This window comes from Thermothelomyces heterothallicus (assembly GCF_042370625.1).
Source record: "Thermothelomyces heterothallicus CBS 202.75 unplaced genomic scaffold P884_scaffold_19, whole genome shotgun sequence".
Taxonomy (NCBI): domain Eukaryota; kingdom Fungi; phylum Ascomycota; class Sordariomycetes; order Sordariales; family Chaetomiaceae; genus Thermothelomyces; species Thermothelomyces heterothallicus.
This window is the reverse complement of record NW_027192580.1, coordinates 481,012-502,017: the sequence shown is the minus strand read 5'-3', so window position 1 is coordinate 502,017 and position 21,006 is coordinate 481,012. Positions and strand designations below refer to the sequence as shown.

General features: G+C 57.8%; 5 protein-coding genes across 5 annotated transcripts; 3 read left to right on the top strand and 2 right to left on the bottom strand.

Annotated features, from left to right (window-relative positions):
• The first annotated feature begins 437 nt into the window (after positions 1–437).
• Positions 438–1,811, top strand: P884DRAFT_247286 (NAD binding domain of 6-phosphogluconate dehydrogenase-domain-containing protein). The gene is made up of 2 exons (XM_069440496.1): positions 438–651; positions 714–1,811. The coding sequence occupies exons 1-2, from the start codon at positions 607–609 to the stop codon at positions 1,590–1,592; spliced, it is 924 nt and encodes a 307-aa protein (XP_069295867.1). The 5' UTR covers positions 438–606; the 3' UTR covers positions 1,593–1,811.
• Positions 1,812–1,953: 142 nt separating this feature from the next.
• On the top strand, positions 1,954–2,873 carry P884DRAFT_247285 (ATPase, V0 complex, subunit E1/e2). Its single transcript, XM_069440495.1, has 3 exons — positions 1,954–2,036; positions 2,100–2,183; positions 2,279–2,873. Exons 1-3 carry the CDS (start codon positions 2,026–2,028, stop codon positions 2,409–2,411), a joined length of 228 nt encoding a protein of 75 aa, XP_069295866.1. The 5' UTR covers positions 1,954–2,025; the 3' UTR covers positions 2,412–2,873.
• P884DRAFT_247282 (Arv1-like family-domain-containing protein) lies at positions 2,811–7,091 on the bottom strand (the record flags this gene model as incomplete). Its single annotated transcript, XM_069440494.1, has 5 exons — positions 4,773–7,091; positions 3,794–3,994; positions 3,632–3,685; positions 3,392–3,563; positions 2,811–3,274 (listed from the first exon to the last, which is right to left on the bottom strand). Exons 1-5 carry the CDS (start codon positions 6,753–6,755, stop codon positions 2,811–2,813), a joined length of 2,874 nt encoding a protein of 957 aa, XP_069295865.1. The 5' UTR covers positions 6,756–7,091.
• A 956-nt stretch (positions 7,092–8,047) lies between these two features.
• On the top strand, positions 8,048–12,423 carry P884DRAFT_227733 (condensin complex component SMC2-like protein). The gene is made up of 5 exons (XM_069439694.1): positions 8,048–8,120; positions 8,196–8,236; positions 8,294–8,414; positions 8,476–11,561; positions 11,736–12,423. The coding sequence occupies exons 1-5, from the start codon at positions 8,094–8,096 to the stop codon at positions 11,998–12,000; spliced, it is 3,540 nt and encodes a 1,179-aa protein (XP_069295864.1). The 5' UTR covers positions 8,048–8,093; the 3' UTR covers positions 12,001–12,423.
• A 1-nt stretch (position 12,424) lies between these two features.
• On the bottom strand, positions 12,425–14,522 carry P884DRAFT_227732 (uncharacterized protein). The gene is made up of 4 exons (XM_069439693.1): positions 13,361–14,522; positions 13,142–13,253; positions 12,872–12,986; positions 12,425–12,786 (listed from the first exon to the last, which is right to left on the bottom strand). Exons 1-4 carry the CDS (start codon positions 14,354–14,356, stop codon positions 12,549–12,551), a joined length of 1,461 nt encoding a protein of 486 aa, XP_069295863.1. The 5' UTR covers positions 14,357–14,522; the 3' UTR covers positions 12,425–12,548.
• Positions 14,523–21,006: the final 6,484 nt, after the last annotated feature.

Here is a 21,006-nt window from a genome sequence, read left to right as displayed (position 1 = left end):
ACTTGCGGCTACCCAGCGAGAAACCCCGCAGACGCCACGGCGTGGAGGCTCATAGCCCCGCAGTTCCATAATGTGCCGAACGAGACTGGGAGGACTGGGCCCTAGTTGAGTAGGCAGGCTGGGGCAGGCTGGGGCCACTCCCGGAACAAGGTTTGGAACATCACCCAGGACGTATTAGTACCTTTTGCAGAAAACCACCCGATAGCGCAACTCCCGAGATTCAAGAAGAGGCAAGCATGGAGCCAAGGAACCGGGATTGCCTGAAATCTCGGGTGCAGCTGTCATGTTATGGAAGGTGAATTCTGCGTTAAGCCCTCTTACTAGTTGCTCGCGGCTGCCATTTGTAAGCTTTGCCTTCCGAGTTTCAAGATAAAGTACCCGGTAAAAGATGCCGGTGATGGGGAAGGATTTCCCCACCAACTCCCGATGCGATTACCATCTCACATCGGGTATAAGAAGGAACGACAGGTTGACGTTGTAGCGAACCTTGAGCTATTCACGCAACGAACAACCTAAATCCGGAGAAAAACTATCTATCCTCATAACGCAACCCCAGTATTAGAACCTACTATATCTCACTTTGACCTGCGTCTTGACACTTCCAACATGGCTCCGAAAGTCTTTTGGATCGGCCTCGGGAACATGGGCCGGGTAAGCCCCCAGGTGCCGAATGCTCAGGCAAAGGCAACAATGTTTTCTAATACAATGACTAGGGAATGGCCAAGAACGTCGTGGAAAAGGCGGAGATCGAACACCCCGTCCTCATTTACAACCGCACTAAGCAGCGCTCTATCGACTTCGCCGAGAAGCTCCCCGCCGGAAAGACAGAAATCTCGGACTCGATCCCTGAGGGCGTCGCCAAAGCTGACGTTATCTTCACAATCCTCGCTAAGGACGACATCGTTGAAACCGTAGTCGACAAGATTCTGGAGGCGGGCGACGTCAAAGGCAAGCTCTTTGTGGAGTGCTCAACCATCCATCCCGACACCACGGCACGCGTCGCCAAGCGGTTTCTGGAGCGCGGCGCCGAATTCGTTGCCGCCCCGGTGTTTGGCGCACCAGCCATGGCCGAGGTCGGGCAATTGGTCGGCGTCCTCGCAGGCCCCAGGGCATCAGTTGAGAAGGCCCGCCAGTTCTTTAAGGGCGTCATGGCTAGAAGCGAAATCGACATGAGCGACGAGCCCTACGAGAAAGCGCTCACGCTGAAGCTCATCGGCAACACCTTTATTCTGAACATGGTCGAGCAACTGTCCGAGGGTTTGGTGCTGTCCGAGAAGTCAGGGCTTGGCACGCAGTACTTGCACCAGTTCGTCGAGAACATATTCCCCGGTCCGTTTGTGGCTTATTCGAACCGCATTCAGTCCGGGGCGTACCATCGAATGCCGTACCCGCTTTTCCCTGTTGACCTGGCCAGGAAGGACGCCAGGCACGCATTTAGTTTGGCCGAGGCCTGCGGCGTGCGCATGAGGAACCTTGAGGTAGCCGATGCGCACCTGGCGGCAGTAAAGGAGCACGACGGGGAAAAGGGCGACATTGCTGGGATTTACGGCGCTCTCAGGGCAGAGTCGGGGCTGAAGTATGAAAACAACTGATGGTTGGGGCTGCCCGATTTGGCTCGCGGCAGGTCCATCGTGAGTCGGGCTGCGGGTTAGACAAAGTCTAGAGGAGTCCTAAGCATTTCCATTGCCGACAAGTGATTGGAGTTGAGGGCTCGAACCTGGACAGGTGATGGCGAGACTCAAAATAGGATTACCTTGGTTTGCTCCGCAAAGCGTAATTTACGGTACGAGTGAGGTGATACAATACTGTGGTATGAGATCGTATTGATGACTAAGGGGGACCGCCAAGACGGGAAGCATGCCTGTGCCTCGACGGTGTGAGCTCCCAACTCCCAAACGCTGCGCAACCAACGATCAAGAAGAGCACGCCGGTCAATCAGCCACCAACACGAAATTTTTTCAAGAGAACCGCCTAAGAGCGGCCCATTCTGACAGTTAATACTGTTTCATTTGCACCTGAGGTACAATGGCCAACGGGTATGCAGCGGATCATTCTTCTGGAGCGGTCGACATCCGGCTAACAGCAGCTCTCTTTCGCAGGTGGAGTGTCATCATCGGCTTGGTGATATGCGTCGCCCTGGGTATAGCAGGATGGTCATTCGCGCCCAAGGGTGAGAACCAAGTGTACGCTCCTCCCCTTTCTCAGATTCTTCACCGTGTTCAATTCACCGTTCGCCGTCCCCGCTATCCGATGTCGTATGCTGACTATGCTGTTCCAGGCTCTGGCGCTCCTCCATCATCCTCTCCATCGCCAGCTGCTACCTCATGTGGGCGATCACGTTTCTCGCTCAACTTCACCCGCTTATCGAGCCGAGGCGGTCGGATCTACGCGCGGAGTACATCCACCACTAGGTGTGAGAACGCGACGCGGGGAGGGAGAGACGGACGGCGAACAGCGGGCACGCTCGACTGCTGTTGTACGAATACCCACGGCATTCCATACAGATTCTGGACGGCGTTTGGGGCGCGGGGCAGGCATCATTGCGCGTTTGGATTTTCACACGCAAACACACACACACACACACACACACACACACACACACACACACACACGTACACGCACGTATTTGGGGCGAGTCGTTACTGTCGGGGACTGTACATCCAGCAGGGAGCCTCCTGGCAAGGGCGGGCTAATACAGAGCAGAAGTTGCATTACTACCGAAGACCTCTCCTCACAAGGAATTCACGGAAGGACGTTGGTCAAACAACACTAGGATTAAAAGGGAACGCTCATGACTACCAGCCAGGCACCTAACCCACAGCTAACCTTCCCGCCCATTCCTTCACATACATGAGCATAGCCACAAACGCGCGCCCGTCCTCGGCCACCCCGGATTCGCCGGCCGAGTCGACTCCTTCGAGCCCCGCGGCCCACAGCACGGCCCTGCCCATCGCCCACCGGCTCACGGCGCCCGCCATGGCCAGCAACGCGGCCACGCCGTACCCGCAGTCGAGGAGTATCTTGAGCGCCTCGACGTTGTTGGCCACGACGGCCCAGCCCAGCGACCGCGCCGCCGCCGGCACGTCGTACTCCCAGATGACCATCAGGATGGGGAACAGCTTGGTGGACGACGAGACGAGCAGGGCGGTCGAGACCGAGTTGGGCCGCGAGTAGCGCGGCAGGATCCCCAGCAGGGCGAGCGGCGAGTATCGGGAAGAGGTGAGGAAGCGGATGGACCCGTGGAAGGCGATCGTTGAGAGCGTGCAGAGGAGGACTGGCGGGAGGGAAGAGAGGGTGGTTAGCCGTTAGCCGTGTGTTTGTTGACGGGGAAGAGCGTCGAGGGGAGACGAAAGATGACGAAAAAGAATGGAACAAGGAGGAGCGTGCGTACGGAAGAACATGTATTGAAATACTATGGGCTGCTGGGCGAGGCGTCCAAAGTTGCCGCGGCTGGCGGTTCCGTCGGGCGAGTCGGCATCGGGAACGGACTGGCGTTCGATGCGAGCCCAGGTGAGGTAGACGTCGAAGAGTAGGAGAAGGATGCCGAGGCGGATAATGGAGGGCTGTGCCTGGTTAACCGAGGGGCACACATTTTTAGATACCTGGGCCGATCAAGGACGGGAGAACCTACCGCGAACTTGTCTTCCTCCTTCATCAGTGTGTTATGCAGCAAATGTCGATACACCTGTTTCCCGCCGGTCCCGTGTCAGCAATCCGGTTCCCCCCCAACCAGCCCGTAGGGTGGTCCCATGGGATGGATTATAAGAGCGGGCATGGAAAAAAAAAGTCGCACCTGTGGCTTGATCAAGACTAGATCGATAAACAAGACGACAAAGTCGTGCTCGACATATTTGTCGCAGAATCGCCCGCAGTTCTTGCATACCGTCAGGCGAATGTTGTGGCCGCCCGACTTGTCGCCGCCGCCCTCGCGCCAGAGGGTTTTGACGGGATGTCGACACTCTATGCAGATGGGCATGGTTGCGGTGGCATTGCGCTTTGACTGCGCTGGGGGTGCCGGAAGGTCGATCACGGCAACTCGGTTTGCGCAGAGGTGCGGAAGGGGGCGCAACGAAGTCGATGGCTAGCAAGTTGTCGCAAGAGTAGGTGCTGTTGCAAGTCGCAGCTGGCGGCGGCTTGGTCGAAGCGCGGCGCTGCGATAAGCGGTTCCTTATCGCCTTCGGCCAAATGCCGCACGCATCACATGGAATGGAAACGAAGCCCACACGCAACTCGGCTCATGCAACAACAAACTGATGAACGACCTTGCAACAACATCAACAACAGCCAACCTGGAAGGCTTGGTTAGCTACCAGGCAGCCTGGCCAACATTGTATTGATATTGCATGCTGCAGCGTGTGGCTCGCCATGTATTAGGGGAACCAGAGTGTAACTATTACTAAAAAAAAACATAACACGAACGCTCCTCAGAGAAAGGGACGTACGACCGTAGGTACAGATCCCGCCGGTTACCCAAGAAGCCTGTCATATAGTAGTCTAGCATGCTCAGCTGTTCTATATGCACGTTTCTATTAAAAGAAAAAAAAGGGCGCGTCCAAAGGCGCAGAGAGGTTGACCTCGAGAAAGTAAACAAAACAGCAACGCCCGCACCGCCATGCTAAGGTATCCCACAACAACCAAACCAAAGCCGCTAAATAATCCCCCAGGTATAGATAGAAACCCCCTTTCCCCGTCCTTCCCTTCGGAAAAAAAAAAGCAGGATCTTAATCTGCTTTCTTATCTCCTCCCGACGCGGCTGCACCCCTTCCTCGGACTCCCGCCGTCCACTGTGCCGGCCTGCTTCCCGAGGAGGAGAACGCCGGTGACGGCGAAGTCGACCTAGAGGCCGCCCCGGGCAGGGCGCTAAACAGGCCCCTCAGTTCGGAGAGCGGCCCCTCGCTCTGCTGCCGCCCGTCCTCGGTCCCCGTGTCCGCCAGCTCGATCAGATCCCCGCCGGCGGCCGTCCCCCGGCTCGGGCCCAAGACGGGCGTGAGCGGGCCCTGCCTGGCGCGCTCGAACGCGCCCCGGAGCCACGTCTCCACCGCGGCGGCGGCCTTGTCGAGCCCCGTCCCCTGCTGGCCGCCGGTCGCCGACGCGGCCGCGGCCGCGGCGTCCCGGCCGTCCTCGAACGGGCTCTCGACGATGGCGACCCCGGCCGGGGAGGCGTCGTCGGCCGGGCGGCCGAAGCCGAAGCGGGCCATCTCGGAGCCCATGACGGACATGGACGGGAGCGAGTCGATGTTGAGGCCCGGGAGGTGCTTGCTGGTCCAGCTGTTGAAATAGTCCTTGGCCGGCCCCGGGGCGCGCACGTTCCGGCCGAGGGAGCCGACCCCGCCCGGGCGGCGCATCCAGGCGGGTCGGGGGTCGGTGCCGTCGCCGGTCGTGCTGGCGCGGCTGCCGGTGCTGTCCACGCGGGTTCGGCTCGGGGATGTGGCGGTGGTGGTGGTGGTGGTGGTGGCGGTGGAGGAGGAGGAGGAGGGGTTTCGGGACCCCGGGAGGCTGGGTCGGCGCGAGGAGCTACTGTGGGGGCTCCCCACGGCCGAGTCCGACACCGCCACGCTCGGCAGGTCGGTGGACGCTCGCGGGGTCGAGATGGCTGACATCGTGTGTGCGCTCTTCTTCCGCCGCGGGGGGAAGTAGCCCAGCGCCTTTCGCGGCACCCGGGCGACTTCGACGGGATGCGGGTGCGAGTCGATGGACACCCATCTGACATGCGTCCATGGCTTCTCCTCGTCGCCCGCTTGGTTTCTTTCCGGCGCGTGGCCGTTTGGAGAGGTGGTCGAAAAGAAGTCGTCGTGCGTTTGCTGGCTGCCGTCGCGGCCGAAGGGGTCGGTCGCATCAGGGGTTCGAGACAGCAGGTCGACTCGCGGCGACCGGCTCGTTGGTGGATCGCAAGGCCGGCCCTTGACCTCGCAGGCGTCCACCGGAATCGCCAACCACTTTCGCACTTGGACGTTATCCCGCGACCACAGTCCGTTAGCCTTCCGGAAGGCGTCCTCCCGGCACCTGTACTTTAGCACGATGCCTGCGTACGTATCCGTCGCCTGTACGTGGTGAATGTAGGCCAAGTACTCTTCTGCTTCCTGGTTCGCCGACGCGCTCCTCAGATCCTCGTCCGAATTCCGCCGCTTGAACCGTCTTGCGGTGTCCAAGCCTCCGTTGACACCGTCATGGCTCTCAAGCACGCTTGCAGTCCGCAAAGCTCTCAAGGCAGCCTCCCTCTCCGCACGCGATCCGGCGGCAATGTCGTCGGCGCATGGACGCCCCTGGTCTGGCGGTTCCGGGCCCCATGTCTTATCTCTAGTGCCGTTCCGCTGGCCGGCTTGTCTACCCTGCTTGCCTGCCCGGCTTCCCTCTCCGCCGCGCGGACGATTGGATTCCCCGGTAATGGCCGAGGCCCCGCTCGTAAGCAGCGACGACGCCAGCTCCTGGACCGAGGCCCAGCTTGGCGTCCATGATCCTCCAAGAAGCCCACCGCCGGCGCTCGGGCTCTCTCTTCGCGACGTGCCCCGCACGACGTCGGTTTTGGGATTGTTCCTCCCCGTGACCGAACCGATACGGGCCGCCGGGATGGGCGAGGCGCCCCGACTCGGGCTCCGGCTGGGACTCGATAGAGCCGAAGACGAGCCGGCATCGTCCTGGGTGCTGAGAAAGCGGCGATTGCGTGGGCGGATGGATCCGGCGTCCGAATCTCGTGCAGCAGCAGGGCGGAGGGTACTTGAGGAGGAGGTCCGCGACGGCGTCATTGCCTGGGACATCCTCCCAAGAAGGCCCGGGGGCTTGATGCGCGACGATTGAGGCGACAGCCGGTGGGCATCAGATTCTCGCGGCGGGTCCGATGGAGAAGAGAGGGGTGTGTACGCTTTATGTTCGCGGGGTGCAGATTCGTGCTTTAGCAGACATGTGTGTTGGTCCGAGCAAACAGATATCTGGTGTTCCGTGAATTTTGTATGGAATTTGGGGGGGAGGGAGGAAGGGGGGGCAATGGTCGATGCGGCGGCGGCCTGTGGCCCGAGAACGAGGGTCCGATCAAGTGTTATGCGGCGAAATTAGCAGGTTCGAGCGACTTGATAATGCTAATACGGAGCGGCGGGTGGTGCATTTAGCGAGCCGGACGGGTAATGCGCACGAATCGAGCCCGGGTCGGCACAAAAGACATCGAACGCCGTCTTACGATCTGGATAACGTTGGTGTCCTCAAGCCAGGACGACGCACGCATCTTTCGGAGCGTCCTACGGAGTGCGTAGTGGAATCCAGTCGGGCCAACAGTGGGTGGCATCCCTGGGACCACCCTTGGAAACTTGGAAATCCCTGCCCAAACGGACTCGGATCAGACAAGTGGCCAATGGACCGCCAAGCAAGGCTAACTAAAATTTAGCGAGCACAGCGCCAATGATGCAACTGCGCAACGCGCTTCGCAACCCAAAGCCGCAGCACCCAGCCGACCTCAGTGATGCACAAACACAAGTGTCCAGATTACAATGTAACCGGATGCACTAAGGCACTACTGCAGTAAGAGCGACAGAGACCACCGAGAAATACGAAGACAACGCCGACTCTTCCACCAGAGGCCCTGTGCAGACTACTGTATAACTAATAGTGTTTCTGATCTGGCCACATGTTAGAAGCAGCAAAAAGATAACTAGTTTACTCGTAACTCGACATTATGATCATCATGCGGTAACTCGGTTAATTTGTTCGATCGTCAAGTTGTTACCAGCCGAAGTAAGTCGTTCTATGCACGGTGATAACTACCGAGATCTTACAGAACACCCATACGGAGTAGTACGGTCACTGTATGTTTCATGTATTGACGTACGGAGTACTTCATACGTACGCTCTGAAGTTTCCGTATTATTGCACCTTTACCAATGGGCAATGTGGGAAACATGTCCAGAAACATGGGGTGGGCGCACAGGCCAACGTGCTGCGGGGCGACAGCGAAACAAAGTAAACAAATAGTTTTGTTACCGAAATGCAAAAGAGGGGCGCGGCGTGTCGAGGAGATCGGTTCTGAGACCCTGCGCGCCTCCCCACAACCCCCGAACCGATCAACGGCCAGCGAGAGAACGGGGACATCCTCAAACAACGCCACCATGAGGGTGACGGAATTGATCATCGACGTAGGCGGAACCCGGTGTCCATCGTCTCCTTTTCAGCAGCAAAACTGACCCCCCCCCCTTTTCCCGGGGCAACAGGGCTTCAAGTCGTATGCCGTGCGCACGGTGATATCAGGATGGTGCGATGAGTCTGATTCCACGAGTCTGCACTGCTGCTGACGGTGGCTCGCTACTAGGGACGAGAGCTTCAACTCGATCACCGGCCTCAACGGCAGCGGCAAGTCCAACATTCTGGATGCCATCTGCTTCGTGCTCGGCATCACCAACATGTCTACGGTCCGCGCGCAGAACTTGCAGGTGAGGTACATCCGACCCCCCGCGCGCTTTACTGGCGCTGACGCCTCGGTCCGGCCGACAGGATCTTATCTACAAGCGCGGCCAAGCGGGCGTCACCAAGGCTAGCGTCACCATCGTGTTCGACAACAGAGACAAGAAGCGCTCACCGATCGGCTTCGAGGAATATTCGACCATCAGCGTGACACGACAGATCGTTCTCGGCGGAACCACAAAGTACCTGATCAATGGTCACCGCGCGCAACAGCAGACGGTCCAGAACCTGTTCCAGTCGGTCCAGCTCAACATCAACAACCCCAACTTCCTGATCATGCAGGGTCGCATCACAAAAGTTCTGAACATGAAGCCTGTCGAGATACTGGCCATGATCGAGGAGGCGGCAGGCACGAGGATGTTCGAGGACAGGAGAGATAAGGCGCTCAAGACCATGGCGAAGAAGGAGATGAAGCTCCAGGAGATCACGGAGCTGCTCCGCGACGAAATCGAACCGAAGCTCGAGAAGCTGCGGACCGAAAAGCGCGCGTTCCTCGACTTCCAGCAGACTCAGAACGATCTCGAGCGGCTGACCAGGGTAGTGGTGGCGCACGATTACGTCCGATGCCAGGAGAAGTTGAAACAGTCCGCCTCGGATCTCGAGGCGAAGAAGCAGCGCGAGAAGGAGCTGGAGGAATCGGCCGCGCGGCTCAAGAGCGAAATCTCGCATCTGGAGGAGGATCTGGAAAGGGTCAAGGCGCAACGAGACAAGGAGTTGCGGAAGGGCGGCAAGGCACAAGGGCTGGAGGAGGCAGTCAAGAAGCATGCCAATGAGCTGGTCCGTCTTGCCACCGTCGCCGACCTCAAGCGCAGCAGCATGGCGGAAGAACAAGAGAGGAGGGCAGGGTGCGAGAGGACCGTTGCCGAGCTGGAAGCTGTCCTGAAGGAGAAGACCAAGACGTACGAGAAGATCAGGGCAAAGTACGACGCTGCGAAAGACGCGGCCGAAAAGCTGAGTCAGGAGGCGGAGTCGAAGGAAGAACTGCTCCAGACCCTGCAGACCGGCGTCGCGTCCAAGGAAGGCCAAGGGAATGGGTACCAAGCGCAGCTGCAGGACGCGAGGAACCGTGTGACGGCAGCTGTGACGGAGCAGGAACAGGCCAAGATCAAGATTGCCCATCTTGAGAAGAGGATAAGGGAGGAAGAGCCACGAGCGCTGCGGGCCAGAGACCAGAACGCCGGGCTGCTCAAGGAGCTCGAGGGGCTCAGACAACAGGCGCAAAGGCTGGAACACGAGCTCGCTAAGCTCGGCTTCCAACCGGGCTCGGAGCGGGAGTTGTACAAACAAGAGAGCCAGCTGCAGCAGACCATCCGGAACCTGCGGCAAGAATCCGACGCCCTCAAGCGCAAGGTTGCCAACATCGACTTCCACTACTCGGACCCGGTTCCCAATTTTGACCGGTCAAAAGTGAAAGGTCTGGTGGCACAGCTCTTCACTCTCGACAAGCAGTTCATCCAAGCGGCCACCGCACTCGAGATCTGCGCCGGCGGGCGGCTGTACAACGTCGTCGTGGACACCGAAGTCACGGGCACCCAGCTCTTGCAGGGTGGTAGGCTGCGGAAGCGTGTGACCATCATTCCCCTGAACAAGATCGCCGCCTTCAGGGCCTCCGCGCAGACCGTCGCAACTGCCCAGCGGATCGCACCGGGCAAGGTCGACTTGGCACTCTCTCTCGTCGGTTACGATGAGGAGGTCTCGGCGGCTATGGAATACGTCTTTGGGAATACTCTTGTCTGCGCAGATGCCGAGACAGCCAAGAGGGTCACCTTCGACCCCAACGTACGGATGCGCAGCATCACGCTCGAAGGCGATGCTTACGACCCCTCCGGCACGCTCTCGGGCGGGAGCGCGCCGAACTCCAGCGGCGTGCTGGTCACCCTGCAGAAGCTGAACGAGATCACGAGGCAACTCAGAGAAGCGGAGGCGGCGCTCGGCCAGCTGCAATCCCAGATCGCGCGCGAGAAGTCCAGGCTCGACCAGGCCAAGAGGCTGAAGCAAGAGCTTGACCTCAAGGCCCACGAGATCAAGCTGGCCGAGGAGCAGATCGGCGGCAATTCGTCCTCGTCCATCATCCAAGAGGTGCAGAACATGAAGGAGACGGTTGCGCAGCTCAAGGAGTCGGTCGAGGAGGCCAAGAAGCGGCAGGCCGAGGCCAGCGCCGATGTCAAGCGCATCGAGAAGGACATGAAGGATTTCGACAACAACAAGGACGCCAAGCTCGTGGAGCTGCAGGCGTCGGTCGACAAGCTCCGGGCCGCCGTCGAGAAGACGAACGCGTCGAACAAGGGGCTGCAAAAGGAACTCCAGACCGCGCAGCTCGACTCGGAGCAGGTGGCGGGCGACCTGGCCGCAGCACGGGAACAGCTGCAGGAGATCGATCTCGCGCTCAAGGCTCAGCAGGGAGAGGTAGAAGAGCTCGTCAAGCAGCAGCGCCAGGTCAAGGAGACGCACGACGCGGCGCAGGCGCAGCTCGAGGAGGAGCGCAAGAAGCTCCACGTTTACGACGACGAACTGCGCGCGCTCGAGGAAGCCATCCGGTCCAAGAACGCACGCATCGCCGAAGAAGGGCTCGAGAAGCAAAAGCTCGTCCACCAGATCGAGAAGTTCCACAAGGAGCAACAGGCGGCGGCGCAGACCGTCGCCCGGATGGAGGAGGAGCACGAGTGGATCGCGGACGCGCGCGACCAGTTTGGCCGGACGGGGACGCCGTACGACTTCAAGGGCCAGAACATTGCCGAGTGCAAGGCGACGCACAAGAACCTGCTGGAGCGCAGCCAGGGCCTGCGGAAGAAGATCAACCCCAAGGTCATGAACATGATCGACAGCGTCGAGAAGAAGGAAGTCTCGCTCAAGCACATGATGCGCACCGTCATCCGCGACAAGCGCAAGATCGAGGAGACGATTGTGAGCCTGGACGACTACAAGAAGAAGGCGCTGCAGGAGACGTGGGAGAAGGTGAATAGCGACTTCGGCCAGATCTTTGCCGAGCTGCTGCCGGGCAGCTTCGCCAAGCTCGAACCGCCCGAGGGCAAGACCATCTCGGACGGTCTGGAGGTGAAGGTGTCCCTAGGGAAGGTGTGGAAGCAATCGCTTACCGAACTAAGCGGTGGTCAACGGTATGTTATGTTTTGGTCTCTTTCACGAACAACCCCCCCCCCCCCCCCTTTTTCAACCTTTTATTTTCCTCAACACCCATGAAGAAGACCCTTCCACCTCCCTCCACCTCCCTTCCAACCCCGCTTCCGAAAAATACCAAAACCCCCGGCACTGACGGACCATGTTGAATTCAGGTCCCTTATTGCCCTCTCCCTGATCATGGCCCTCCTCCAGTTCAAGCCGGCGCCCATGTACATCCTGGACGAGGTCGACGCGGCGCTGGACCTGTCGCACACGCAGAACATCGGCCGCCTGATCAAGACGCGCTTCAAGGGCTCCCAGTTCATCGTCGTCTCGCTCAAGGACGGCATGTTCCAGAACGCGAACCGCATCTTCCGCACGCGGTTCAGCGAGGGCACCAGTATGGTGCAGGCGCTGACGCCGGCGGATCTCAAGTGAAACATGCCCCCGGTTGTTGCGGGAAGGGGCTGTTGTTGCCTTTGGGTCGTGTCATTTTTGCCGTTGGAGCAGTTGCCACTTTAGCTTTAGATATGTGACGGGATGCGGGTTGGAACGACGGGGTCTCTTGGTCGGCAGGTACGGGGCGGGAGTAAATACATGGATGGTAAACGGACATGACTGGTTTGGGGGTCGTTGTTTGTCGGTATTTCCAGATCGCTTGGTGGTTCGTGTGGTATCCTCGCGCTGCGGACGTGTTATCATGAAGAAGGGATTGTTTCGTGCCCAACTTTGGCTCCTGAACACGAGAAGTGCGGTCGGTCGGTCGGCTGATTGATATGTTGTTGTTGTTGTTGTTTTTTCTTGTTTTCTTTCCTTTTTTTTTTTATCGAGTGTATTTCTTTGGTCTATTACAACCACCTCAGCCACTTTATGTCGTCGATTTTGATCTATTCTACATTGTCCCCAGTAAACCATACAATACTGCGTACACATTCCAGATGTCCTGGCCCCTCTCTCCCTTCTGCCAGGGCGTTGGGACACCGGGGCTATTGTGGAATATACAGATGGTCACCTCGTTCCAGCACCTCAACCGACATACCAACCTCGACCCAACTCTCCATGTTTTCCGGCGCGTCAGTCCTGGGGAACAGAGGGGTGAGTTGCATTCCCAGGCAGCCCATATGTTTAGCGCCCGCGTCTACCTCCCTGAACTTCCTCAGGGCTTTGTCTGGTTGGACGGGATGCCGATAGCCGGTATCCTGGTCAACGTTGGGCATCTTGCAGCTTGCGGAGGGGGCGGGGAGTGTCAGCGCCACAGACGATGAAGATAGGATTTGGGGAAAAAAAAAGAAATGGTGGAATGCCTTACCGAACCGTTCGACAAGAGACGTGAAAAGTCGAAGGGCCACGCTTGCTCTCGGGCCCGGGCTTGAACCGGATCTTCTTCCAACTCTCCTCGTCGTACGGGGACTCGTCGCCGTCCACTGTCGGTTTTACCAGTAAGTCATCGTGAAGCGAGACGCTCTATCGGTCACACGAAAAGGGGGGAGAGAGAAGAGCTTGTCGGGGTCACGACACCACCCGCTCTCCGTTTTCCTTTTCGTACAATCCGGAGGAGAAAAGGAAGACAACAACCCACCTATGATATTGGCCCGGAACCTCCTGGGGTCCAGCTCCCGGAAGTCCTCGTCCTTGTCGACCTTGGCATCCAAATCCCGCACGCTCGCCAGATTCAGGAGATGCAGGGGATACTGCAAGCAAACAAACAAGCAAACCACTCAGTCAGCCAACGGAGCTGCCAGTATTTTTTTTTTTTTTTTTGGTCTCCGGAAGAGAAGAAAAAGGAGCAATCACTGACCGCATCCTGGAACCCGGTCACGGGTTGGTAGCCGGCGGCCTGCCGGGACGGTGCGCAACGGTAGACCTCCCTCGGCCGGGCGGGGTCGACGCGGAAGAGGCCGAGGGGCCCGGCCACGCCGAGGTAGCGGGCCAGCTCCGGGGCAAGGTCGGCGGTCATGTTGAGGGCGGGGACGGTGTCGCGCCAGACGGTCAGGTCCTCGTAGGCGTAGCCGCGCGCCTCCGCCTCGGCCGGCGAGGGGAAGGCCACGGGCAGCACAAACTCCTTCTCCGGGCGGGCGCGCCAGCCGCGCGCCAGCTTGGCCCCGAGGTGGCCGAACACCAGCCCGAGCAGGCCTGGCTCCCGCCAGGGAAAGCGGACGAGGAGGAAGGGGGCGTCCGGGGCTTCCGAGGCGTCCGACGACGACGGCTGCTGCTGCCCGGCGCGGGGCCGCCGCTTGGCCGGGTCGGGGACGAAGAGGTCGACCTCGACGGTGGCGAGCAAGGGGAACTGGCGCTGGGTGATGAAGTGCCACGAGCGGCGGCGCTCCCCTTTCGTCTCGCTCGCCTCGCTCGCCTTCTCGCCCCTCCCGGCCGCCGACGGGGATGGCGACGGGCTCTCTTTGAGCCGGGCGAAGGCGTACAGACGGTCGAACTCGAGCCCCGTCGGCAGCACCTTGCTCTGGCGCACCTCGATGCCCCTGCACGACTTGAGCGGGTAGATCCAGAGGCTGCGGATTCTGGGGCCGCCGCCGCCGCCGCCGCCCTCGGCGTCGTCCTCGGCGGCACCGCGGCCCGTCCTCGTCCTCGTCCTCGTCCTCGTCCTCGTCGTCCGCTTCCCCGGCAGCCCGGATGCTGATGATGGCCCGAGGCCGACCGGGGAGTGTGTTTCCAGGAGGGCATCGCGCTTGGAGGGGGGCACGGGCGGGAAGTAGAAGAGGATGGGGAGAAAGAAGGCAAAGAGGGTGAAAAGGAGGGCGAATCCGGCCGAGCCGCTTCCTGCCGCGCTCCCGTCCATTGCCGATCTGCCGATCTACCTGTCCCAATGTTGCTTGCTGCAAGAGTTTTTTCTTACCGCAGCAGTCGTATCCCGTACTATACGCACCTATGTGTGTCTGCAGTATGTACTCTGTATGTATGCACACTTATTCAGGGTTGAGTGGCGGCCGGCCGAGAGCGGCAGGTGGTTGGTGAGTAATCCGCGTCGGGTGCACATAGTTATTAATTACTCGTGCTAGCGTGGTGTTTCAGATCCTTTTTGAAACAGCCTACTCCGTAGTGTAGAGCGCGGCGGAGAACGCAGCACGAACATACCTATGAAGTTAGTTTTAGTATATTCCATACCTTAGCAGCGCAATATTTTACTTACCCTGTGTGTATGCATATACATACATCCAGAGTATGGATATGGATCGATTGCCCATCTGATGCTTGTGATCGGCGCGACGTCTGCGCGTAAATGACAGCATCGTACGGATATTTCATTCGAGTATGTAATCTGTACGTTTCGGCGAGTTTGCGTCGCGCAAGCAGCTAACTAGTTATAAGACACCATCCGTTCTTTTGCAGTGTAAAGTTAGATAATTAGGCCATCCGATGAGGTGGTTGGAAAATCCGTTGCAAGGATGCGCGCAGCGTGTTGTCATTGTTGGTGCGAAAAAGCAAACAGCGAGCAGCGAGATATATGTGATCCGTACATTTACAGGCACTGTGCAGCCAATTGGCAAGACATCGAAAAAGCCCGCATGTACGCACGTAGCGTTCCTTCCTTTGGTCAATACTCTCGAGAAGAACGACGTGTACGCAAGCTACAAGGCGACCTAGAGACTCCCGGGCTTGGAGGAGCTCAACCAAACGCGGCTTGATTGATGACTCTGTGAACAGCACGAAGCCCATAGAGAGATACTTCCCAAGCACAACCACATGCCGTTGTATTCTTTTATTTACCTTTTTTTATTTTATGTTTTTATTTTATATTTTTTTGAAGAAAAGAAAACGTTTGGTCTAGGCCCGTCAGTAGCCTGGGCACGACGAGAAAAATACATCGTCAACAATATCAGACCAAGGGAAAGATGTTGGCCAATGTACTATGATGTACAGAGTAGAACACGGAGGTGAGAAACCGTTGCAAGGAGGGAAGATCCGCAATCGCGGCATCTGAACCTCCTCGTCAATTCGAAACCATGAAAAAGCAAAAGAAGAAACCTTCTCCGTACACTAGCCAACCAACCCTTCGAGAAATTCCGGCGGACGGGTCCCGCAAAATTTCGATCCGGCATCTTGACAGAACGGCTAGGACCACAGTTTCTTGTTTGCTTTCTTATTTCTGCAAACGAACCGATTTGCTGCCCGCGTGCGATCGTCCAGAGCTGGGCGGGGCTATTGGCGCTCTTTACTGTACTCAACTTAACTAACTAGTGGGCCGTTCCTCACCTGGTCGGAACCCGCGTATCCCCCGAGCGCCACGTTCGGGATCCCGTGCCGAAGATGCGAAGCTGCGAGCGGTGGGACAGAAGCCCGTCAAGAAGCCCCCTCTCTCTTCCCCCCCCCCCCCCCCCCGGCGGGGGGAAAACTACCTTACTTGTCCTGTTTTGTTTGGATAGAGCATCCAATTGCCGAGTGGATGGGATAGAGGCCCCAATTGACTCCCAGACTCTAGTCAATGGGTGGTCATGGTGGCGTCGTTACACTCATCACTTTTTTGCTTTTTTGGGCGCGCGATATCAAGCTTGCCCCTTCCCGCGCACCCCATGCGCTGCACTTCTTTGGACAATGTGACAGAGGGATGCTCGATGCTGTGTAACAGCCGTCGTTTGGGAATCAGACAATTGGGAGAGAACAGCCGAGCTGCAACCGCATTCCCAATGGGGAGGTAACTTCCTTCGTTGCGCCTGTGGAGAGGACTCCGTACAACTACGGAAATACATTGCAGCCTCTCCCCCGCCATCTTCCTGGTCATGGAATCCGTACATATTGCGGAGACACCGACGATGAGCGTACTGTGACGAGTGCGATACAACCGCATGTGATGTACCATGGTAGTAACTTAACTAGGTAAGCGCAGATAGTGGAGCATCCCCATGAGCTACACCCGTGATAACCACATTTGGTGAGATGATCTCCGGCTGCAGGGAGTTGGGAAATATTGAGGCTGTCAAGATCCGAAATGGGGATCCATATCTCGCTGGCCTCTGATTTCTAGAGCCGGGAAGGTGAGGGTTCTTTAACCGCTTGACCGGCGCTGGATCCGCCCACATGACATTTGGGTTTTGTGTAACGTTATTTTAGGCCCATGGATGGAGCGTTCGGCCGAGTTGCCGAGAGACGAGCCACGGGGCCAACGATGCTTAACTAGGTTGTGCCCCAATTTCATTCAGTCTCCCGAGCCCCCAGGTAGCCAGGCATCGGCGAAGCATAGTGTATTGTCAGAAGCGCTGGAGCTTCTAAACACTAGCCACACGCTAGCCACACGCTAGCCACAGCGCGTGGTACGCTCACGAACGCTTTGGCCATTTTCCTTTGTAGAGTTTTCAATTAGGTACCTTTTAGACCTTCAAGCCGCCTGCTACAAGCCTCTCTCGAATGCTCACTCGAGCTTGCCACTGCGTTTTGACACATGCGGACCCTGACGTTCGCGTATGCTGCCGGGGCCAACCTTGCATACCCTTGGGACATGCTGTGCCCTGGCCTTTGCTGTTTCCTGCTCGGGTTATTCCTGAGCGACTGAATGCAAGGTCGCCCCTCGCTCTTCCGCCGGAATCTGGACACGCGGCGCGTCACGGGCACCTGGTAGTGTAGAGGCCATAGTGAGCGGCTGGTCATAGCGGCCCGGCTCTTCATAACATCCATCTGCTATGTCTGTGAGCGCCAATCTTGTGCTGTGTCCGCATTGCCGACTGCCGTTCGCCCACTTGGAGGAAGGCCGCGGAGCGGAAAGCTCCCCGGTTTCGACCTCATCTCAGGTATACATTGGAGACGGACAGGGAAGTTGAACTCAGGATCATCCCAGCGGGGCGCATTCTGCCAGACGCATTCCCGACCTTCCCCAGTTAGTTACGGCGACCAGTTCGGGAGCCTCGGCACAGGTGACCTTCGGAATGTACAAGTAGTAGGGAAGTTGGACCTGTTCTCTTGTTAACTAGCTTGTGGTTAGACGGAACCAGTGGCATCATCAAGAATGACGTATGGTAAATGCTTACTACTCTTGTGTAATCACGGGGGGGCCGGGGGTGTGCAAGTTAGCGGACGCAGGGTCCCTGGCGGGATGGAATATTTTGACGGCGGAACGAGACGAAATTGCAATTAGCAACGCAACCCCTGCCCCTCCGCTGATCACATGCGGCGCTGCAAGAGTGCCGAGCAGGCGGGCGGCGGTAGCTGTCAAGTGACTGTGTACCGAATTGCTCGTGTTGAGAACTGCCTCGTCGAGAGCTTGGTGAGAGGATGAGAATGGTTTGGCGGAGTCGACTGCTGCCCCGTCGGGGCTGAGCGATGAAGCCCTGCTAGATTCATCATGCAACCTGTCAGTTTAAGATGCCGCTAGTGAATCCACCCTCCCCTGGCAGCCGGGCCGTTGTGGTGGCACAGCCGCTCCGCTCCTCGCCGTTGGAGGAAGTTGGGCCGTGGGTGGCGCGCGTGGGCCCGTCGGGAGCCTCCACCATTCCGAAGATCATTACTCCGGGTTTGGCGTTGCATGAACTTGGCTCATTCCCAGCAACCAATATTCATCTTCATCGATCTGTTCTCCCGAGGCTTTCTAGAAGCTCTAGCGTAACGGAGCGCAATGGGACTTATTCACGTGGTTCGGGGTCATTTCCGAGCAGGCGGGTACGTGTACGAAGTAGGGTAGTCATTCGGCACTTCGCCAAATACATGTACTTGTCCGGGAGGAGAGAGAAAAAAAAAGCCATATCTTGTTGCGCCGGGATGCAAGCCTCCCTCCCGCGGGCGAGGCCACTTTGGGTAAGGACGGGCTGAGGCCCTCCCGCCGCATGGGTCTCCGATGCAACGTCTTTTGGTGACGCCTCTGCTCTAATTAACGTGTCTGGCCGGAAAACGGTGATGAACAGTAAATGACTGACGAGAAATCTGCAGCCCGCAGCGATAAACCCGATGGCAGGCATCTCGCCCGGCCGACGGGGATTCTTGGGGAACGCTAAAGTAGCGCAAGCGGGGGACAGTGATTGGCAAGGAGGCTCGGAGGAGAGCCGATTGCACGTGCCAAATATCATTCTCGTCCTCTCAGGGCAGGTGCCTTACAATAGTCGAGGAGTGTACGGATTATAACGAATTTCTTAACGTTAGGATGTATGTACTGTACATACGCAGTATGGAGTAGTGCTGGTACATACGGTACACGCGGAGCCAGGCAGGGTGGGTACTGAACATTGCATGCGCATACGCGGCGCTAATAGTGTGATTTCCTGTCCAGTATAACTATCTGCGCGTGGCGGCATTAACTGCATCACTTATAGGCAAGGTCCTGGGGAGCTCCTTCCGGCGATGGAGCTTGCTGACTCCCAACTCGTTGGTTTACACAGTACACAATTCTCCTGACTGGGGGAGGAGCTGTCGACTTGCTGGTTTCTGCAATCCCTCCGAGGTCAATCAAAATTGCAGAGCCCATGCACGCCGTTCAGCTTGATTCACTCGCAAGAGGCACGGCGGTATCAACCCCGGACCGAGGTGATCGATCTTGCATCCACATCCCAATTCCCCTGGCTTGTTGTAGCCAGTCTGATTTGTCAACCGGCACTTGCAGCCGTGGAATGCCATCACGCAGGACGCATTGCAACTCACGAGCCAGTCGGGGTCCGAGGTGTGTGTGATTCTTTGCGTTCACACCACCGACTGCGCCTCGATTCACTGTTATCGCCAACCCAGTCAGCAGCAGCAACAAGCCGATGTTTCCCTCAAACCCCCCACACCACATCTCGCGGGTTCACGAAGTAATAACAAACCTCGACGCGAACCAGCCGGAAGTCTAAGCCACACAGCATGGGGCTGGCGTGCCCTCACGACCTTTTGTGCGTTTTCAGGACTATCAAGTTCACATGCCCGCGAAATTGGCAGACTGCCGGCATATGTACGTACAAGTACGGAGTACTGTACGGAGTACATACACATGACTCTTCAGACTGCGTAACAGCACGCCGTCGGCGAAACGGTTGTTGCGGGCACCTCTTCCTCCACTGCTACATCTTCACATCTCGAACGACTTGGCTCCACCACGACGGGGTGTACCGCGGCGCGACGGCCCATCGCCAACAAACCTTCCGGATAGCGGACTCGCACCCCGGCAAGATTTGGGGAGTGCAGGGCCGATATTCGCGGGCCCTGCATAGGGTTAGCTGCATGTGGATTGGCGCACTTTCCAGCTGCATGGTTGTGACCCAAACCATGCTGCGAGACAAGACGCGCCAAACCTACACTATTGCTACCTCTTTCGGAAAGGATAGGAAGCTGATGACAGCTTGGCTGCGCAAGTTACTGTGTATCCACCAGGGTACATACACAGTACGGTAGCCCGCGGCAGAACCACACTAGCAAAAAAGACACATGGCTTCCATGCTGGATGTCTCGGGAGCATGTCTCGGTCAGGTACAAGGCTCCACCACAATGGCGCCATGGTGGAGCGAGACGTTGGCGTGGAGCCCAGTTGCTGGCCCGAGCGCAGTCGAGCTACTTTACGGATTACACTACACAGTACACTACGCTGCATCTACGACTAGCGTATTTGGAGTGTAGTTGTGGTGAGAGAACCCGGCATCCCTGCCAGGTACCAACGGCCGTTGTGGAACGGAGTTGACGCCAATGCAACACATCAGATGAACTGCCAGCTTCGAGGGTGGGAGATGGTAATATGACGCCCGGCCAACGCGGGATCTGGCTGCTCTTGCAGCATCGAAAGCTGGCCCGAGTCCTGCCACTGAAGGGGCGCTCCGTATAGTTATACTACTCTCCTGACGGTTGTCGGGCTCGATATCGAGCCTTCCTTCGCCGCGTATGTACGGAGTACATGCATACATACTACCAAGTTGAGCCTAGGTTGAGGCCCCGAGAAGATGAGATGGCTTTGCAGATGTATTGCGTTGCTGCTCTTTTCTCGATTGACTCGGCCGCATCGGCTTTGATTATCCTTGTCAGACGAACTGAGCTAGCAGACTACACTACTCCGTACACTAGTTAGTGTAGCCCACACCATCTGCGGGGATCTCCGCCGCCGTCCACCGGAATTCAGTTCTCAGGGGGGAAGGAGAGAGCGCCATCCAGCCCGCCACAGGCCAGCTCAATGTGCCCTGCGTTAGCAGACGAACTACAATGAGGATTCGGACCAAGACACGCCCGGGCTAGATCCTCAACGAAATGCACAAGAAGACCTCTGAGAGCCTCGATACAAAGCATCGAATACTGCTATGCATTTTATGGCTTTGGGTTAGCCAATTCACTCCAGAGCCAGAGAGACGTCCGAGTCTCGCAAACCGAGCGGTTGGTATCCATACTACAGCGGGTTCTCTGGGTTGGCTTCTTTTTTTGGCCGGCAAAAATGTCTCCCCAGGGTTTTGGCAACGGCCAAAGAAAGGAATCCCTGTCGTCAGGTACATAGTTACATCAAGAGACGCGCCGAGTAACTCGCGCTTCCAACCAGGGGTCAACCACCCCCCCCCC

Coding starts and splice junctions, on each gene's coding strand:
- P884DRAFT_247286 (XM_069440496.1), top strand. CDS start 607: ATGGCTCCGAAAGTCTTTTGGATCGGCCTCGGGAACATGGGCCGG. Junction 652..713: donor GCCTCGGGAACATGGGCCGG/GTAAGCCCCCAG, acceptor TACAATGACTAG/GGAATGGCCAAGAACGTCGT.
- P884DRAFT_227732 (XM_069439693.1), bottom strand. CDS start 14,356: ATGGACGGGAGCGCGGCAGGAAGCGGCTCGGCCGGATTCGCCCTCCTT. Junction 12,987..13,141: donor GTTCCGGGCCAATATCATAG/GTGGGTTGTTGT, acceptor TAAAACCGACAG/TGGACGGCGACGAGTCCCCG. Junction 12,787..12,871: donor GTCTCTTGTCGAACGGTTCG/GTAAGGCATTCC, acceptor CCCCTCCGCAAG/CTGCAAGATGCCCAACGTTG.
- P884DRAFT_247285 (XM_069440495.1), top strand. Junction 2,184..2,278: donor CCCAAGGGTGAGAACCAAGT/GTACGCTCCTCC, acceptor ATGCTGTTCCAG/GCTCTGGCGCTCCTCCATCA.
- P884DRAFT_227733 (XM_069439694.1), top strand. CDS start 8,094: ATGAGGGTGACGGAATTGATCATCGAC. Junction 8,121..8,195: donor TGACGGAATTGATCATCGAC/GTAGGCGGAACC, acceptor CCGGGGCAACAG/GGCTTCAAGTCGTATGCCGT. Junction 8,237..8,293: donor CGCACGGTGATATCAGGATG/GTGCGATGAGTC, acceptor GCTCGCTACTAG/GGACGAGAGCTTCAACTCGA.